Genomic DNA, 19,731 nt, shown 5'->3' on the forward strand with positions numbered 1-19,731 from the left:
GATGAAAGGACCTATCGTCCCTATACGCTCCCCCATCATATTAGCAAGAGGTTGATGGAGCACTTGCGGGCAATTCTCGGGCAATTCTCTTTTCCAAGAGAATTGCCCGAAATACAGATAGTCTTTGCCATTAACTTTTTGCTGTTGTACGCTTAATTATAAAAGTTATCTGGGCTGTTTGCCAGGGCCGCAATGGCGTCGTGTTCACACATCGACCCAGCCATAGTCTAATGGATTAAATTGCCTTTTTATTTAGGGGAGAGAGAGGTGTCCTCCTAAGGGGACTGTATGGTCTTGTAAAAAAGTTCTCCAAGGGGGCCTCTTTTGGGTGACCTTTGATGCTTCTCACACCTTCCGACGCCCCCCTCGCCACCCCTCACTCTCTCCCCACAGCAGATGGGAAGTGTGCCTCGGTATCCTCATTCCATATTCGGCAGGGCTACAGGCTGTTGCGTCGGTGGTGGGGTTGAGAAAATTAAATATTCATGTAGAAAAATGAATGGGCACCCCTGGTTGAAGAGCGTGCCCATTTATTCAAGTCGAGCAAGGCTCATTAACCCGATGACGGGATAGCAGGTCACGCTGATTTCCTTACCAACATTTAACATCTACCGCCTGTCTCTCTCTTTGTCCAACCCTCTCTTCTTCTCTGTCAGACCCCCTCTTCACACACGTGTACACACAAATACACACACACACACACACACACACACACACACACACACACACACACACACACACACACACACACACACACACACACAGACACACACACACACACACACACACACACACACACACAGGCATATTTTTAAGATAACGGCCTAAATGTATGGCTCTTTATTTCCATTTAATTGCGTTAAGCCTAACTCGTTTTCTGTTGTTTTTTGCAAAACAATTCAGATGGGTTTCAGTTACAGGCTATACAATGTACAAGTGCACAGTGTTAATTAATATACAGGAGTTGTTTCGGTGAGTGATTAACTCTTCGTCACATGTCAAAACAGAAAAAAGTGTGAAAGTTAAACTATCCGACGGAGCAGCATATGGGAGACGCGAGAGTCGGTGTCTTACTGTGCGACGGGTGTCAAGGGACACCAGCTGACAGGGCTGAAGTTAGCTTTTCATTCATCGCATTGCTCACCCACAGTTGACTTCAGAAGTTTAGTATTCAGTTGACATGGCCAAATCGGTTCACGAGGGCGTCTATTTCTCATATCTAAAAGAAAAAAAGAAGTCATACACGTAGTTTATACAATAATGGACTATTTCAATTGAAGAACACCATCCCTTACAAATCTCTATATAACCAGGATCCCGAAATACTTCCATCTATCTTTATTGGACTATAATGTGTTTTACCTAATGTTATCATGGTATAAATGATTCATGGCAATGTTCGCCGTCAAATTGTTTGTTATCCGGCCCTCCCTGGCGACAGGTGTGCTTCACTTCTTGCTTTTCCACCTGTTCGTTTTATTACCTCAAACAACGTCTTTGAGATTGCCCACTTTTACAGTTTATTTGAGAACAGACTTATAAATATATTGAAGTGCTGATTGCAAATTCTACCCCAGTTTAAATCAAACCCAATTCTATTTGTTCCCAATTCTAGCTTTTGAAGGTAGGCTACTGGTGAAGTCAGGATAACTTCATTGGTTAAACATTTTACAGATATAATAAGACATATAATACACTTTTTACTGTCTCGGGAGGGCACTTTAATGTACGCTAAGTGAGCCCTTTTTAATTAGTAATTAGTAGGCCTTTAGAGTGTAGGCTGCTATCTGTCAATGCAAGCACAAACATATTATGATAATTTACAGAGTATGGTTTAAAAGGTTTTCTTTTTGTTTCTTTTCCAGTCGAGCATGGCTTTAAATTGCCTTTTATCCACTAAATAGTTTGAATCATGAAATAGTTTGAAATAATCTACCAGCCTTGCGCACGAACTCATTACAGACCTATAGTCATTAATTCAATCCTTAATGATAGCAATCCCGGACTGCACTGTATTGGTAAAAGAGTTATAAAAGTCAACTTCCTTTTCCCTAGGGAGACTGTCATTTACTATTGGCAGATAGGGTGTCTATGGGCGGAGGAGGGGGGGAGACAGTGGTACTAAAAGGCAAGGAACTCGTGAAGTGAGGAGGGAACACGACTTCACTCTGTTACTTAGGACAGACTTGAGAAGGGTGATCATATCAAGAGTTTCCATAAAATTCTACATTTCACTAAGGATTTTTCTTGGCTTGAGATAGGCCATCACTGCTTTCATCAAAAACAAAAATCACCTGTTTTTGTCTTCTCTGCACTTGCGATGTCCTCCAAAGCTAAACATCTTAATTGGTCGGAGGAGAACATTCGAGGTCGACTGGCTGAAGAACTTTCTGATCCGTCCAGACTTACACGCAGTGACTCTAGAAGCTGGCTGACACCGACCACTCCTCTGCACACCTACACATCTACTGCGGGAGTGGGATCAGGCCAGTATGGACACACAACTGTCGATGTCTCTTTGGAAAACGCCATGTCTGGGAATGAAATGAGTGATAATCCTTTTGGCATCGCTACGGACCTATCTGACAGGGGGGACACTACCAAGCAGCCTAGCGGGCCACAGAAGCACAGGCGCAACGCGGCCAATGCCAGGGAGCGCCGGAGGATGCACGGGCTGAATCATGCTTTTGACAAACTTAGGAGTGTCATACCGTCAAACGAGAAGAAGTTATCCAAATACGACACACTCCAGATGGCGCAGATTTACATCAATGAACTGTCCGAGATACTAGATGGTGTCGTGAAGTCAGAGTGTCGAGGACCAAGAGCTACCTGTATGCCTCAAGACAGCCTGATACGGGAGACCTCGATTCAGGCATTCTCACCTGACAGCATGGTACGAACCAGCCTCGTTTACGCAATGGAGCCCTCCCAGCCTCCCATGCGTCTGATGGGAGATGTCTGTGACGCCGAAGACACCGTTGGGCATTTGCTCATATTGTCAACTTCCAAATCAGATTTTTCAAAGGACAAGAACGAGTGTAGAGGGTCCAACGGCAGCGATGGTGAATCTTCGCACTTAAGTGATGCAGAGGACGGGCACGCCACGACACACTGACACATATTTCCAGTGACTGTTTCAATGCAAGTGTGCACACACAAGGAAAATAGAACAAAAACTTTAAAACGAAACTGTCTGTGTTTTAGTAGACAAAATAAACCAAATAGATACTGTAGAGATCTGTAAGGCTAGTTAACATTATTTCTTAAATCTACTGTCTGACATAAGATGCAGTGCAAAACTCCAAATCCTTTGGATTATCTGGATATCCTGATTTTGTATGAACACCTTTTTGTATAACCAGACCCTTTAGTTGCACTTTATTGACTCAACACAGTCCACACCTTATGATAGCCTTTTTTTGCCCCAGCCGTTTTGCTTGTTGTCATGAACTGTTTGAAAATGAGCTATTTATGTATTTTATTGCATTGAGTGTCTTTATGTTCAGTCAAATACTTGTGAAATAAAGTAAATCTCATTTTGTATTCATGGTTATCTCTTTTTAAAACTTATTTTTACACAGTTTCTACATATATTTAATAGGAGGGCCAAGACAATCCTCACCACACAAACATAATCAATTTCTCATGTTTATTTACCATTATGTACAGTAGCCTAACATGGTTGTCAATTTGATTACAATAACATAAGGTCACCATGGCCACTGTGTTGCAGTATTTCCACTGGTCACATGTCCAAGTGGTTTTGATAAATGGCGGCATCTGAGTCTATGCTTTCTGTGGGGAGTGTAGGCTGGATCTGAACCTTGGCCAGGTCTTTGAACAGGATGTTTGCAAGTGTTTGTCTGAAGTTGACAGAGATGTCGGAAGAGGTGGTGATGACGTGAGAGCCTCTCCCCTCCTTCTCACTCTTCTTCTTCATCTCCTTCTTCTCTTCCTCTTCCTCCTCCTCTTCCTCCCCCTCTTCCGCCCTATCCTCTTGTGTCACATCCAGAGTTCTTCTCAGGGAAGCTGGATCGTGCGAAACAATCTTGTAGAATAAACCCCTGTCTTGGTCCCGGCCGTCAGGCACCTCTTCATAATCCTCCTCAAACCTGCTCACCTTAGAGTAAACCAGGGAGTCCTCATCGGGCTGGCAAAGGTCACTCCCGACGGAGCTGCACCTCTCATCCTCGTCCTCCTCTCTGCTGTCCATGAAGGGGTGGCCGGGTAGCAGGCTCTGCAGCATTCTCGGCGGCTTCGGCTGGGACCTCGGTGCTCGGGGCACGTCAATGACAGAATAGATGTCCTTCTGGGAGCTGGGCGCCTGGGGCTTAATGGGCCGATCTGGCAGGGCTATGTTCCGGCGTGACAGTGTTGGGAGGGTACTTCGCTTGTCGAGCGTGGGGAGCGTGGGGGGCGTGGGGGGCGTGTTGGGCTTGGGGATGAGGGACTGAGCCGGGGGCTCTGGAGGTGGGGTGGGCCTGGGCTCCAGTTGTCTGCCGGTTTGCTGGGCGATGGCCTCGTCCATGATCCGGTAAATCTCCGATCCTTGTTTTGATAAGAACGTGAATGGGCCCTCCCCGGTTTCACAGCGCCTGCCGGCCTCTATTGTAATCCCTCCTTCCTAGGTCAGGGAAGGGCAGGGAACTATTTTAACTGCTCTGTGACAACTCTACAATAATATTTCCATATCATTTTTTTTTAAATACTCTTCACATAAACAAACAGTCTTACTTTTACAGTGCCAAATCTCCGCAGCAATCGATAGGGCCAGCAATAGATGGCCTTCGACGTTCCGAGGTCCAGGAGAGACAGGGAATCTTCGCTGGGACATAGAGCATAGCTGCCTGCCAAACCACACCGTGTCGCAGCCTCTGTCTGTTGAACTTTGACCTGATACTGACCTGGGGAAAGAGAGCAGTGTGGCCAGATATTTTCAGAACAACTGAATTTATTTATTATGAATTATTATTATTTATTTATTATGAATTGTATTTATTTATACAGCTGTAATTAATTATAGATTTTCTATAAAAATGAAATTCTGATGGACCAAGACACAAACAGATTTTTATAGAAATACACAGGCCTTAATAATAAGGCCAAAATAGACCCACTACACCAAAAGACCTAACAATGTAGACTACTTTAGAGTCAGACATTTTGAAACATTAGAGGGCTAAAAGCAATTACACAATTCTTAGATGAAGAATTGCAGAATTTTCAAACTGCTTGATACTGTGCATATTGTATCCACTGTCAACATGCTACTATTTAGATCACCGGTGTGTATAGTATATCTCCAGGTTTCCAAAGACGATACATAAAACCAATAGCAAAGCATGGTACAAAACTAGAAAATATCTAAAACTGCAGACCACACTCTATGACCAGGACTAGAACATGATTTGGGATGGGTAGGGGTCTGCCTGCCTCATGCAACCATTGTTTCCTTTACTTATACTTTACTATATTCCTGAACAAGTTTTTTGTTGTTGTTGTGGCAACAGCGAATGTTGCGTTGAGGTTAAAAGTGGAGAGGATGTTGACATCAGAGGAACACCTCGATATTTTTCACTATAGTTAGAAACATCCCGTTGCTCAAGACAGAGAAGTGTCAAACGTCGAACTGATTATTATCATGTGTTGGCTAGTTTCATTTCATACTAAATGTTTTTACCTGTCCTCCAAGTTGAATAGAGTTCGTTTTCTGCCATGGATGTGTCTTGGTCATGGATTTTCCTTGCGTCTGAAGTGCCATCATTTTTCTGAAATGCATGGAGTTGAGAACTGTACACCAAGATAAACTTAAGCACATCCTCTTTCGCTGCTTTTCCCTATCAGCACTTGATCGAGGACAGCCAAGCTGGCCATTACTCAAGACAAGACTAATATGAGGAAGTAAAATGGGTGGCTATCTTAACTTCCCTATTTGAATCAGATGCTTCGGCTGCCTTATATACAAAAACAGAACTCTTCCCAATCTAATCTGTTCTCACGGATTCCACCTCTTAAATTGGCAAACGGTTAAATGATAGACCATGACTGCCATCAAACACGTTAATCTTTACATTTTGAAAGGTACACACCGCCACGACACACACACACACACACACACAGTAGGCCTAACACAGATGGCTACCACCTCTACTCAACGCTGTCAACACGTAGCCTAGTTTCCATACCGAGAATGCCAGCTTACAAAGAGTCTCTATCCAGACTTCGTTGGTCAGCGTCGCGATGGTAAAGGTACGCTGAGTAGTGTTCAGGTCGAAGGCGCTAAACTCGGTTGGGCAGCTCTCCTCCGGGGCGGGGGAGATGCTGAGACAGTCGGACAGACGGACGACTCGCTTCTCCATCTTTCTAAGGCCTGATGGCCTGACCGAAGAACCGAAGCCCAGCGGCGCATCCTTCACCTCATAAAGCTCTATCCGGCCTATGCCAGACGAACTGGGCTGGAAAAGTGTCATCCATGTCTTCTTCCACGTCTTCTACAAAGGGAATGCCGACATAGAGTCAGATAAGTTAAAGGGTGCAAAACAACGAACTAATGAGAATTTTTTTTTTTCACGACATAAAATGGTCCCTCCAAAGGGACCTCAAACCGGCAGAATCGGGCGCAACCAGCCAGCCGAAGGAAGGCTGCAGAGCACCCATTTGGTCTCCTAACACATGCATGATTCATGCTCATTAAATGAAAACAATCCAAATCCAATCACAGAAGGTTTTTAATGTCTGCTATCCCCCTTTTGCATTATTAATCATGTAGTAATAACACAGCAGAGCCTTCAGACATTAGTCTCCAAGTAAAATAGCATTAATTAATTCTCGGTTATTATTTTCCCTGCAAAGTACCAAAGCTGGCTCAGATATAGAGCCGGGACCTTATCCCCCTGCTAGTTGCATGAATTAATCTATGGAATAACAGATGCAAGACTCTGAAGCAGGGTAAAAGCTGTGAAGCCGCTCTGCCACTAAGGAATCTTAAGTAGAAGTACGCAGTAGTATCTACTCACCTTTCCAAATTTCACTCCTTGAATCATTACTAAACCTTCCTTTTCTAGAATCTCCATCGCTTGTCTGGTTTGATAACTCAGCTGAGCAGTAAGAACACTGTGGACAGTCACCCTTGCGCAGCCTTCTGAGCTGAAGTCATTGCAAATGTGTCTTTTCTTTTCCTCATGTCACTCACACAGACGCACACGCGCACGCACGACAGCCTTTTTTTAGTCGATACCTCAGAAGTTTCCATTTGTTTGTGTAGGTCATGCTGATGTTGCAACTGATCATATCAGAGTGCTGTGGACACCTCTGTAAAAGCGGAAACCTATTAACAGAGGCTTTACTACACACTAGTACATTCAAAAACTTTATTTACATCTTATTTTTGCAGCTTTTCATTAAGCCAAAAGGAAAAAAAAAACACACAATATGAGGATTAAAGAAGTGTTTTTTCACAACGTTCACGCCGGTAACAACTTCATGGACAAGGTCTGTTGCATTGCAGCGCGCTTAAACCACATGACTCAATCCGGCCTGAAATAAACCCACCCACAAATACAAAACCACAGCTCACTTAAAAAAGATACAAAGGTCTATATTCAGTTTGAACATGATACTGAACTGTACACGTCTTTTCAAAACTAGTTGGTCCAACGCCAAAAATGCTTTCTTGGCTTCGACGTTTAAGTATCTCACACAGCTGCTGACAGAGCAGACTCAGAAGTCCATAGAGCTGTGAGCCAGGTAGTCTTTGCGCCCGATGTTGGTGACCTGCTTCGTCTGCACGGCCTCCAGTTTGGGACAGTCTGTAATACGATGGCCCAGACCGCCGCAGAACGTACAACCTCTTTCTCCTGAGGGAGTGAAAAAAACATTCATTCATTCAGTCATTAATTTCCAGTCATTGTATACAAACATGTATGATCATGTATGATCAGATACATAAGTCATATCTCACAGGGCAGGAGAGATATATTTACTCACTTATACATAAACAACCAAAACAAACAAACCAAATATATAACAAATACTGAATATATCCTGGTGCAACTTCCCCCCCCAGAAGAACTTGGACTTACCTCCAATGTCGAGCATGGTTTCGTCCCCCGTCTGCAGAACCTGGAGAACCGGTGGGACCTTCTGCTTGGCTTCGATCAACAAGGCCTTGAGGTCCATGAGAACAGATTCATCTGTGCAAAAACAGATATGTGAATGTGAATATCACTCAACGGAACTGTGAGGCCATTTGAAACGGCAAGGCATCTACCACATGTCACACTGTAGTTTCGACAGTACAATTTCATCACCACATACCGCATCCCTTGTTGATAAAGGTTGTTGCAACTCCAGTCATCCCCGAACGTCCAGTTCTGCCTATTCTGTGCACTAGGAAACAGAAATACACAAATTATCTGGCTTCAACAGTAGACGTCTGATAGAGAAACAAAACATGATCATGAAAGATCGTCTGAATCATAAAATCGTCAGGACTTACCATAGTTCTCAATCTCCTCTGGCATGTCATAGTTGACCACATGCTGTATGGCTGGGAAGTCCAGACCTTTGGAGGCGACGTCGGTGGCCACCAACACATCCTTCTTGCCCTCTTTGAATGCCTCAATGGCTTTGGTTCGCTCCTCTTGATCTGAAAAACAGGGGCAGGGAGGCAATAGAATCTTAGCAGTGCTTCTGAAAGACAATAGGCACTTTTCCACAGCAGGAACTCACGGCCCATTTTAAGGGGGCCGGCACCTTTAGGCTGTTTTCCACCGCAGGAAGCACCCCTGTAAAGGTGCCAGTATGGTACTCAGACTCCGTTACGGATGGGCGGGCCGCCGGATAGGACGGATTAATTAGCATTTCTGTTGCCTTTATGGTTCTCCGAAGGCTGGGGGTGCTGAAAACAATTCACCGCCAGAACAGAACAGTAGGTGGAGAAGCGTTTTTTTGTCGAAAACACGTTGCTTTGTTGCGTCTTTGTAAGTTAGAAATCGTCGTTGTTTATCTCCCACCTCTCATCACACGTGTGACCCTCCTACCAGTTGTCACTAGTCAGACGATAAGTGCAGCAGGTGTAGTCACATGATATTATATTCGAGAGTGTGTTTAATGCTATATAACCACCTGAAAGGGCAAACTTATCTCTATCATGGTAGGTATTATTTGTGGGGAAAATAGTAGCACTCTATAACAAAATGATATGCTTTTCTTATATACAATATTAAAACTATTAAAAAACGATTCCCTGAAATGAATACGTTCTTATTTTCTTTGGTATTTTTGTCATATTCAGATTTGCAATGATGATTGCTGGGTAATATGTATGTTGTGGTCCAATGTCAAGTCTCTATTTTATCATGTGAGGAGACGATGGTAGGCTATAGCTAGTTTAGGCACAGCATCTGAACGTCAAGACCGACAAGCTGACAGTGTTGTACAAGTTCACACCTCTCATGAACCAGTTCAAAGTTCAGTTCAAACAAGTAAACATGAATAGTTCACGTTCATAGTTCACCATTTAAATTCTGAACCAGTTCATAGTTCAGTTCAGTTCATAGTTTTAGAGTGGAAAGTGAGAATGAAAGACTTCACTTGTTTTTTATAGAAAACTTTATCCATCACTACCCTTTGCCTTAAACTAAACTTCATGTGTATCAATTACTAAAATAATAATATTTTTTTTATTATTATTGCAACCACCCTGTCAATTTCCCCCTACCACAGCGTTTCTCGAAGTGTGGGGAGAGCCCAACTGGTGGGTCGCAGAGACGTGACAGGTGGGGGCAAATGGAGATGAGCAGGAGATTTTCCTGTTGCAATGTCTTCCTTTATAGACAGTAATGATAATATACCCCCATCGCACTAAACAACCACACTCAAACAAAGAAATATTGTATTGTTAGAAACAATAGCAGGGCAGAGCACACGGATAATCCATAATCAGCATCTTGGCAAATTGAGAGACTGCAGCCTGCGCGATAAAGCATTCCATATTTAAAACATCTTAATAAGTAGTAAAGTCAACTTGTCTGCTTCACATGATGGAGAAGTTCGTTTATTGACACATATTTTAAGGACGGCCACAGCGCTTTAAAACGAAGTGTTTATAAGTTACATTATTCAAAGGTGGAAGGTTGGTCAGTAATCAGTCTAGAGAGATAACTGAACAAAACTCTACTCCCTTGCCTCACGGGTGCAATACCATATGGCGTTTAATCATATTTGATAGAATGAAGGACAAATGAGTTGTGAATAATATCACCGAGTTTGAAAGGTATTGGTCCGGTAATAGCCGCGTGACAGCTGTGTGTTTTAAGCAAATACAATGTGTGTGCGCCGAGTTGCGTAGAGGCCGAGAGCGGTATTGCAGAAAAATTATAACCCGCAGCATATTGAAAAAAAGAACTCCATTTTTTGGAGCTGTGAACTTAGTTCTAAATTTTGAATTATAAACTATGAACTGAACTAGTTCATTCTAAAATTTGTGAACTATGAACTGAACTAGTTCATGTAGAAAGTGAACTTTCCCAACACTGGAACATGTTTGCTTCATATAATGCAGAAGTTCGTTTTTGAGAGTAAATTAAATCACTTTGTGCACTTAACGTTTAAAAAAAAAAAAAGAAACTGTCATCTGGAGAGTTTAAAACGACACTTAATGAGGGGAAATGTACTGTATGGAGATATTTCTGTCGGAAGACTTCATAGTCGATGTGGATTCTAATGAGGCTGTTTGATATGTCCAATGTAAGAAGTGTGAAGCTTTAATGAAATATGATTGATGCCATCTTCTTTCTCCACAACAACATGGATTAAACCTTGATGGTTGGACTATGTAGATAGTTTTATAACAAATGTGGCCATGTACTTAGCCTACATTTTTCAAGAAAAAAACTGATCTTCAATGGTAAGACTTGTTTTATTCGTGCCTCTTCTGGTGTAGCATATAACGTGAGTTTTATTTAGGCATATACAGATGCCTAGCGTGTGTAATGTGTAGGCCATTTCATTCCGATCTTGCAATGTGAATAATTTTATTTCAATATGCTTATCTCCCTCTTGTGCGCGCTTGTGAGTTTAACGGGGCTTGTTTGTGTGAGCGACTAAATATTTTACTTGCTGTCGGGCGTTTTTTGAGAATAAAATAACTTCACATTTAGGATAACAGCCTTCTTCCTGTTGCGGGAATTTGTTTGTATCCTAGCTGTCACAACGTGATTACAGGCGGCAAATGCATCATAAAGCAAGTTTAAAAGAAATGAACTGTATGGAGATAGGCTATTTCTGTCAGATGGCATCATAGTCGATGCAGATTCTAATGAGGCTGTTGGATATGTCCCATGATATGATATGAATGAATATGTCCAAAGGTTGTTTGGACAAAATATTTTAATTGCTGTCTGCTCCTGCCGGGCTTTGGCACCTACTCTGTCAGATGCTGGCGCTCATGTGGGTTTTAAATATGGCGGTATTGTGATATATAGGGAATGAAACAGGAAACAGTCGCAGTCTTTAGTGTCCAGCTCTACCGCTGCAGAATTGGCAGTCATTCGCGCATCTTTATAATCTTTTAGCGATGTGTTATAGAGGTGAGGATATTTCCGGACCTCTTCCGCAATGCGCTCTTCGATGTTCGTGATCATAGACATATATATGTCTATGTTCGTGATCTCCATCTTCTTAAGTTTTTTTGTGGATTTTAAACATGGCGGTATTGTGATATATAGGGAATGAAACAGGAAACGAGAGGTCCAGAAATGTGAGATTCCGGAAATGATGTCGTTTGGAAATGATGTCGTAGCGGACCAATCACGGCCAAGGGGTATCCGTCGCTGTACAGCACGGCATGACGGATCGACAGGAATTTCAACAGTGCACGGGAGAGCTCTCTCCGAGGGCCCCGGAGACGACAGAGAGGGCGTTCCTGGGCGTTCCTTCTATGTGTAGGCCCTTCCCATGTGTCCGTAATCGTGAAGTACGGAGTACCATATAACGGCCCTAAGGCCTCTTTCAGGGCAATTTTTGGGGTCGAAATAAATATCTATTCTGGGGAAGGGGCTTCTGTTATTGGTTAAATGCGACGTGAGTGGAACAAGCGCCATTTTTAAAAGGTTACCCGGTGAATACAGCAAAATAAATTATTGTTTACGAAGCTTGTTGTGGTTACAGTCATAACCATGAGCATAACCAAAATGTTAGCTGAAATATAGGCTTTAATTATATTTAATTATGCACTGGTATATTCCTTTATCAAGTAATTATAGCTGCCATGAAGCCATTTAATCGAGTTTTAGCAACTTTATAGCAAAATGTAACTGTCAATTTAACCTTGAGGTAATCCTAGAAAATCTCTGGTTTAACGGTCTAATGTTGGTGCTTCCGCTGGAGATATACATCATTACTTTGTCATGTTCAGAGTTATGGAGTTACGCTCGAAGGGCAAAATATTGGGCTACGTCAGTTGTCAGTTGCTGCAGCACAATGGAAACAGAAAGGCTGAAAGGGCCAATTAGGAGGCCGTTGCTGTGATCAGTCACCTGGGAAGTGCTCTGACTTCCTGCAGTGGAAAAGCGTCTAAGAGAATGAGACACTAGGAACATGGAGGTAGTCTGTGTCAAAGAGCGCCACCTAGTGACATTCCACCATCTATTTACCTTTCCCTCCATGGATTGCAACGGCTTCCACGCCCTTAAGAAGAAGGTACTCATGAATGGCGTCCACATCTGCCTTCTTTTCAGCAAATATCAGCACCTGAGAGGAGAGAAGAATGGAAACCTTAGGAGAGACACATTTGGGCTGAAAAGCTACGCTAAAGTAACGAGTTTCTGAATGACGAGGGTAGTCCTACTGCTGGGGAAACGTTAGGAGAGACATTTGTGCTGAAAAGCTGTTTCTGAATGTCGAGACTTACTGGTGGGGGAGTTTTTTGCAGACACTCCAAAAGGTACACCATTTTCGCCTCTTCTTTCACATACTCCACTTCCTGTTGATAAAAGTGAAGAGAGACACATTTAAGTGATCTGTGACCTAATTCTTTGTAAGCAGACTGTGTGTGTGTGTCTGTGTGTGAGGACTGTGATGAAAGCAGACGACAAAAACTGTGGACAACAGGTTCTATCAGTTCAGCTGGCCTTAGTGCTTTTAAGTGGTAAGCCCAGAGCAGAAGAACTCTAGAATTCAGTCTCACTTCCTTTGACATTCTTAAGTGCAACTTTTCTTCCATTCCTGTTTTAATTTTTTTTGCATTTTTCTAATTATTTCCACTGTAATTTTTTTTTTTTTGTTTGAAACATTTGTATTTTATGTTTCTGCTAGACTTACAGTACTTTGCAAAAGGTTTAGGCATTAATTAACGAGATACAAAGCGAAACAAACCAACAATACCACAATTTCACCATTTTCAAAAAGTGTGTTTGTAAATCGAAGTATGTTTCCAAGTGAAACACTAATGCAGAAGATAGAAAATAACTGCCCTAAAGACCAGAGGTAGAACTACTAAAATGTAACGGCCACCGCAGTGGCTTTATGGCACCAGCATCTAGACTTATATTATATATTATATATGTGTGTGTGTGTGTGTGTGTGTGTGTGTGTGTGTGTATACATATAGATATATAAATAAATAAAGAGTGATATATGTGATAGAGTTATATATATATATATATATATATATATATATATACACACATAAATAACTCTTTATCACAAGCGATGCACAGCACAGATATGGTCCACATCCTTGGAATCCAAGCCATGACCTTGGTGTATTAGCACGTCTTTCTGCTGGGCTAGCGGGGTACATCTAGTCCGATAGCTATAATAGTCATCCAGGTGCGTTTCTCACCTGAATAACGTCCAAGCTGGCAGCACCTGCTCGCCCCACGTTGATGGTGATTGGCTTGACCAGGGCACTCTTGGCAAAGTTCTGAATCTTCTTGGGCATGGTAGCACTGAACAGCAAGGTTTGCCTTTGACCCTGAAAATGATCGCATCATAAAAATATATCCTGAATACTGAATACATAGCCATATTTTAATAGTAAGCTGAAAAGGTTAACAGTTTACATTTTTTCCCCACATTTACATTCATATCTTGTTGTTCGTTCAACTAAGTCCTACCTTGAAATAGGAGAAGATGGTTCGGATGTCCTCTTCAAAACCCATGTCAATCATTCTGTCAGCCTCGTCCAGGGCGAGGTAGCGGCAGATGTCCAAGCTGATCATCTTCTTTTGGAGCAGGTCCATGAGTCGGCCTGGGGTGGCCACCATCGTGTGCACTCCACTATAATGAGAATAGCAAGCAAGCATTTCAACACAGGTTTGCCCCGTATAATTACACTACACTGCAGACACTTTTATTCAGAGAGACTTCCAGTACAGTATGGAATACATTTTAATCAGTGGGAGTGCTCCACCGCCTGTGTATTGAACCAGATATCTTGGTGTTGTTAGTGTCTTGTACTACCATGTTTCAAATGGCACAAAGTCAACCAGAAACAAACTAAAGATGAGAAGAATAATTTATACCTTGACAAATCAACACCTTGACAAAAGTGTGTTGTGTTTGAGGCAGAAGTTGTGTATTTTACGACCCACAGTTACATGTTGTCACTCAATAACGCTGTTACCTACTAACTGGGTTCTGGCCCAGGTGGGTGTCTAATTATTATATTTTTTTTCCTTTTTCACTTTTTTTCATGGTGGGTGTCTAATTTGAGTGGTTGGTTAGATGCAGGGTTTGGGTGAGGTGCGGGTTAAGTGAGAGACTCAGTGTCTAATTTCTCTGTTATGCGGGATAGTTTCCTGACATATATTAAGGATGGGGATCAGTAGGAATGATCCAATGATAGACCTAATGTACTGTATATCATGGTATGCGTCATGGGAGGGGTTGGTATTGTGATCTGTATCGCTGTGCAGCTGTGTAGTGTTTATTTGGTTGTTTGTTTTCTGTTTTGCTTTTGTGTGTTATGGTATTTGTAGAATACCTTGAATACGTATGTCATTGTTATGTTGCTTTGGGTTTGAAAAAAAAAAAATGTGAATTCCAAAAAAGGTGTGGGTTAAGTGGACAGGATTAGCGTCGATTTGGACAGTGTAGTTGAGTTGACGGAGAGACAGACAGACTTACTGCTTGACCACCTCCATCTGCTCCTTGACAGACATGCCTCCAATGCAGAGGGCGCTGCGCATGTTGGGCGCTCCCTCGTCCTCCAGCAGCTTGCAGTAGATCTCAATGATGCTGTGGGTCTGCCTGGCCAACTCTCTCTGCAGAGACAAGCACAGCATTAAGACTGGCCTGTCACGACTTAATTTGCCTTTGCTTGGTGCAGTAGAACAGCAATCTGCTACAGGATCTTACCATTTAAAAAAGGTACATGCCATAAACTCAATCAAATGAATGGGGGGCATAAGGAAGACCACTGATCTACTTGGCATGTGATCACAGCAAAACATCATAAAAGCATGAGTTCAGTACAGAAATCAACAGTCAAGAACACGCACACACTCAAAAGAAAAAGACTTGAAAATAAACTAATTCTAGGGGACACTTACCGATGGGCATATGATGAGGCCATAAGGCCCCTCTCGCTGGTTGAAGGGCAACCTCTTCTCCTGCTCCAGACAGAACATGATGATGGGCAGACAGAAGACCAGCGTCTTCCCCGAGCCAGTGAACGCAATGCCAATCATGTCTCGGCCAGAAAGACTACAATGAAACACAAGATGTATGAATGATAGAGTGCCAACAAACCTTGGCTGTTACTGTCGAAATATCATTTTTCATTTATTGCATGATGCACAAGGGTATGTTTGTACTCACACGGTTGGGATTCCTTGGATCTGAATAGGTGTTGGGTGAACGATTCCTTTCTTTTTCAGTCCCTTCAATATAGCTGTAAGTAAAACACATTATCACAAGTTCTACCAATTTTTCAAAAAAATAATATATTGACAAAAGTAGTGTTAAAAAAATCATCTTTAACCACAGAAGTCTGTGACGTGTGAAGAAAAAGTCTGTGATCTCTTACCTTGAGGGAGTTTCATTTCCCTGAAGCTCTTGATTGGTGGAGGAACCGCTTCCCCATCCACAAGAATGTGATATTTCTTCCTTACCCTGTCATGTCTTGCTGGGGGCATGCCCATGATGTAGCGAGGAGGCTTCCAACTGTACAGGTACACAAATGCACACATCAATACACTACATTAATATACAACGTAACACTTTAACCAGGCTTAGCACAGATCACGTACAAGCACCAAACTGAACAGTCTTCACACACCTTGTTTTGATTGGGTCCTCGTATGTGATGCCTTTAGCCATTTCCTTTACCGACATCAAAGCTGCAAGGACAATGTGCATGATTCAGAGCTTGGTACTAAGGCATAGATGGAAGTAGCACAGGATGATGATGGTGTGATGGAGTGATGAAGGAACTAGCTCTCACTTACCCCTCCCTTCTGCCACACTCTCCAAAATCTTCTCTTCCTCCTTCAGCTGCTTCTCTTTGGCGGATTCTTTGCGAGCTGAAAAATAAAAACAAATAATACTTCACTTGTATCTCCATCACTTGTCACATTGAACAGATTAAAATAGTGTAGAATTCCACTTAATGAACTATAATGTCATTATATTGTCTGTATATTGAGTTGTTTGGGAAAACATGCCTGCTTTTAAATGTAATTGTTTTTTAATGTAGACAGATCAAAAATGTACACACGTGTATAGCTGTCCTGCTACAGGTTCAGTCAACAAAAGTCTTTGAGAAAACATCTAGCTGAAATGGGTTTTGCCAGTGCACCACTACATATGATTATAAACCACTGACACGTCAGGCAATTCGCATTCTACTTTGTTAGCTCCACCAAAAAACATCAGACTGGTAAAGAATCCTTTCAAGAGCATACGAGTTTTACTCCATTCAACAATAAGCCCCATCAGCTGGTAGGCAAAACAGGTCTGCACCTTCTGCCTTCTCCTTGAGGTGCTGATGCTGGTCCAGCAGGCTGACGTTTGAGCGTGGGCCGAGCCCTTCGTCCTCATCCCTCTGCTCCCCACCGCTGTCCTTGTTCTCCTCCTCCAGCAACCCTTTCCCTCGCAGACGCTGGATCTTGTCCAACTGCACCATTGCACACAGAACAATACATGTCAACATCTGTGCAAATGCAACATAGGAGACATCTTCTCAGAGTATAACTTTTCTTATGCTAAAAGTAGGATGAAACAAGCTAGTTCTAATGTACATATATCAAACGGGTCATAACACCGTTGTCTGGAGCTCAGAGATTGCTATCTATTTTTAAAAAGGGAGAAGCAGAATGAGAGACTGAACAGTGGAAACACATGACAGCAGTGAAAGCAATCTGTGGTTTTGCAATATTCCTAATATTACCATCTCCTTTTTCCTCTGCTTGACGGGAATATACGGTACGTAGTCCTCAGCCTCCTCGCCCTCAGAGGCGGACTTCCCATCCTCGCCATGACCTCTCTGTGGAATGAAGCGTAAACAAAAAAGGCCGTTGCTAGATTTGAGTACATAGGAACATTAAGCAGTGTTGTTGTGTGCGCTGTATCACATATCTAGCTCCTAGTAGTCAGAACAGAAGACTACTGAGCTTTGACACGCTCAGAAAATTAAAAAAAATAACTAATTAAAAGGTCTCAGTCACCTTTTTGCCTTTGATCTGCGGATGCCACTGGCCAAAAACAATACACTAATATGAAGTAACATACTGCGACAACAGCCTCTGATACCAGCTATATAGATAACGTGCTTATCAATGGCTAGGTCTCTCCAGTATGTTAACTAGCAAGAAAACAACGAAACGTCATTTTCTCACTACTGTAAAAATAGTCTTGCACTGTTTGATCCAAGAGTCCACAATGGTATTTACCTAGCATTCGCTAAGTATAGCTTATTAACGTTAGCCTGGAGGCTTTTCGAACCCGCGACCGTTACCGCTAACCACCATCTTATCTTAAAAGAGCCAGACAAATACTAAGCACTGGCCGTGAGATACTGCATCATTGTTTTAAACAGAAATAAATAAGCAGCAAATAGTTAAGGTAGAGAAATAATCTGTTGTTAGCACCGCGGCTGGATCCCTCACGTTAGATGGCCACATACCTTTTTAAGTCTGTTTTCAACTTCCATTGTGCGTTTGTAATCACAATTATTAATGAATTAAACCCGTGACTGAATCATGTAGATAACTGGAAAAATTCCCTATGTATTTTGAAATTTAAAAAAGTTGAGAGTTAATTTGTTGCAAGGTAGCTTGCTAGCAAGATGTATCTAACGTAGCAGTCACGTTATCGCCTATGTTTGTTTCGACGATCTACGGAGACCTGGAAAGACTACGGAGACCTGGAAAGACTATGAAAAACGCGTTTTTCTGAGTCACTTTTTGAGAAGTTGTCGAAGTTGCTACAGTCTGTAGGCAGTATAAAATTATTTTAAAGAACATGTTATATTCTTTGAGCTGCATTAATTACACCGAATTGATGCTATGTCTCATTGGAACAGGAAATCAGCTTACAAATTCAAAAGCTGGAGAACCTCTCGCACTCTGAGGACCAACTACCCCTCCTACTGGTTAGTTTTTGTCTGAGCTTGTCTTCCTTCCTCAGTGAAAAGTACACCATTATCATTTATTTGCTTGGCTTTTTTTTGCCCCGTAGGCATGCCTGCCAAATCCTGACTGACAAGACTGACATGAAGATTAATACTTGTCTACATTGTAAATTTGGTCAAGGAATGCAAGAGTTGGAAAGAATAAGTATTAGTTAAATATTAATATTTGTTGGTTCATTAGTGCATTTGAATTGACTTCAAGCAATTTGTAAATTAAGTGAAAGACAGTTGCATTGAATAAGTAAACAATTTGGTTGGCTATTATTCTGTCATTGTAATGCACAATCTTTTGCAATAATTCTGTGAAAACATTATGATCACACACTTACCAAAGTTGTTTACCTGTTTTCAAAGAATTAAAACAGAGTCGGAAGTATGCACAAATGCAGTACTATATTAATTTCACACATTGCCCCATGTGTAAACCTGAAAAAAATCATTAAATGTTTGGACAGTTTTCAGATTATTATTATTTTTCATCCGTAATTTGCCATAAAAACATGACAATCTAAGACCTGCTTTTACTCTGCAGAGTCCTCATCTTGCTAAGTGTCCTTAGTCCTTTTCTGAAACAATCTACCTGTGATGGAGTGCCATCACTACAGATGAGTATGTGCTCTGACTGCCATGCCATCGAGCATGGCTCTTTGGCGTTGTGGTCAGAGTGCAGTTTTGGTACCCTGTAGACCTGGGTTCAAACCTAGGTGGGGTGACTGCTCTCTCCCTTCACTACATCACCCTTTAATCCTGGTTTGAGTTGTGGAGATAAACATACTTGATACTGCCCCTCTCAGGTCAAGCTGTTGAGACGACTTTGGCGTGACATGATCACTCCTAAGGACTGTTCTACCCTTTATTTCATTGACGGGAAACTGGCAATGAGCAAAGCGACGAGCGACAAACTCATTTACATTTACACATTGTGTACTAATCTGTGTTGTACTGTCCAAGCTACGTGTTTACCTCATAAGTTGATCCCCCTAATTGCCATTGTATTATTCAAACTCTACTGAGAGAGGTACTTTTCTAATATTACTCTTACTTTAGCATGTTTAATCAAAGTTAATCACTTCCTTCAGACATTCTTTGGT

General features: G+C 42.0%; 3 protein-coding genes across 3 annotated transcripts; 1 reads left to right on the top strand and 2 right to left on the bottom strand.

The window, feature by feature from the left end:
• The first annotated feature begins 1,940 nt into the window (after positions 1-1,940).
• atoh1b (atonal bHLH transcription factor 1b) lies at positions 1,941-3,546 on the top strand. The gene has a single exon (XM_031587376.1). The coding sequence runs from the start codon at positions 2,321-2,323 to the stop codon at positions 3,116-3,118; it is 798 nt and encodes a 265-aa protein (XP_031443236.1). The 5' UTR covers positions 1,941-2,320; the 3' UTR covers positions 3,119-3,546.
• An 85-nt stretch (positions 3,547-3,631) lies between these two features.
• dok3 (docking protein 3) lies at positions 3,632-7,298 on the bottom strand. The gene is made up of 5 exons (XM_031587375.1): positions 7,020-7,298; positions 6,189-6,494; positions 5,684-5,771; positions 4,738-4,907; positions 3,632-4,627 (listed from the first exon to the last, which is right to left on the bottom strand). Exons 1-5 carry the CDS (start codon positions 7,074-7,076, stop codon positions 3,749-3,751), a joined length of 1,500 nt encoding a protein of 499 aa, XP_031443235.1. The 5' UTR covers positions 7,077-7,298; the 3' UTR covers positions 3,632-3,748.
• A 61-nt stretch (positions 7,299-7,359) lies between these two features.
• On the bottom strand, positions 7,360-18,344 carry LOC105904323 (probable ATP-dependent RNA helicase DDX41). Its single transcript, XM_012832204.3, has 17 exons — positions 18,134-18,344; positions 17,399-17,494; positions 16,972-17,125; positions 16,458-16,532; positions 16,289-16,349; positions 16,037-16,173; positions 15,829-15,901; positions 15,561-15,714; positions 15,136-15,272; positions 14,124-14,286; positions 13,850-13,981; positions 12,917-12,988; positions 12,660-12,756; positions 8,501-8,650; positions 8,320-8,391; positions 8,085-8,195; positions 7,360-7,859 (listed from the first exon to the last, which is right to left on the bottom strand). Exons 1-17 carry the CDS (start codon positions 18,158-18,160, stop codon positions 7,723-7,725), a joined length of 1,848 nt encoding a protein of 615 aa, XP_012687658.1. The 5' UTR covers positions 18,161-18,344; the 3' UTR covers positions 7,360-7,722.
• Positions 18,345-19,731: the final 1,387 nt, after the last annotated feature.

Source organism: Clupea harengus, chromosome 20, assembly GCF_900700415.2.
Source record: "Clupea harengus chromosome 20, Ch_v2.0.2, whole genome shotgun sequence".
In the NCBI taxonomy this organism is placed as follows: domain Eukaryota; kingdom Metazoa; phylum Chordata; class Actinopteri; order Clupeiformes; family Clupeidae; genus Clupea; species Clupea harengus.

What these genes read in the sequence shown, in the direction of transcription:
- LOC105904323 (XM_012832204.3), bottom strand. Translation starts at nt 18,160, where the DNA reads ATGGAAGTTGAAAACAGACTTAAAAAG. An exon ending in GAGGACCCAATCAAAACAAG is followed by an intron (nt 16,174 to 16,288) that starts GTGTGTGAAGAC and finishes GTACCTGTACAG; the next exon opens with TTGGAAGCCTCCTCGCTACA. An exon ending in AACCATGCTCGACATTGGAG is followed by an intron (nt 7,860 to 8,084) that starts GTAAGTCCAAGT and finishes TCACTCCCTCAG; the next exon opens with GAGAAAGAGGTTGTACGTTC.
- dok3 (XM_031587375.1), bottom strand. Translation starts at nt 7,076, where the DNA reads ATGGAGATTCTAGAAAAGGAAGGTTTAGTAATGATTCAAGGAGTGAAA. An exon ending in AAGGAGTGAAATTTGGAAAG is followed by an intron (nt 6,495 to 7,019) that starts GTGAGTAGATAC and finishes TTCCCTTTGTAG; the next exon opens with AAGACGTGGAAGAAGACATG. An exon ending in GGAGATTTGGCACTGTAAAA is followed by an intron (nt 4,628 to 4,737) that starts GTAAGACTGTTT and finishes TCCCTGACCTAG; the next exon opens with GAAGGAGGGATTACAATAGA.
- atoh1b (XM_031587376.1), top strand. Translation starts at nt 2,321, where the DNA reads ATGTCCTCCAAAGCTAAACATCTTAATTGGTCGGAGGAGAACATTCGA.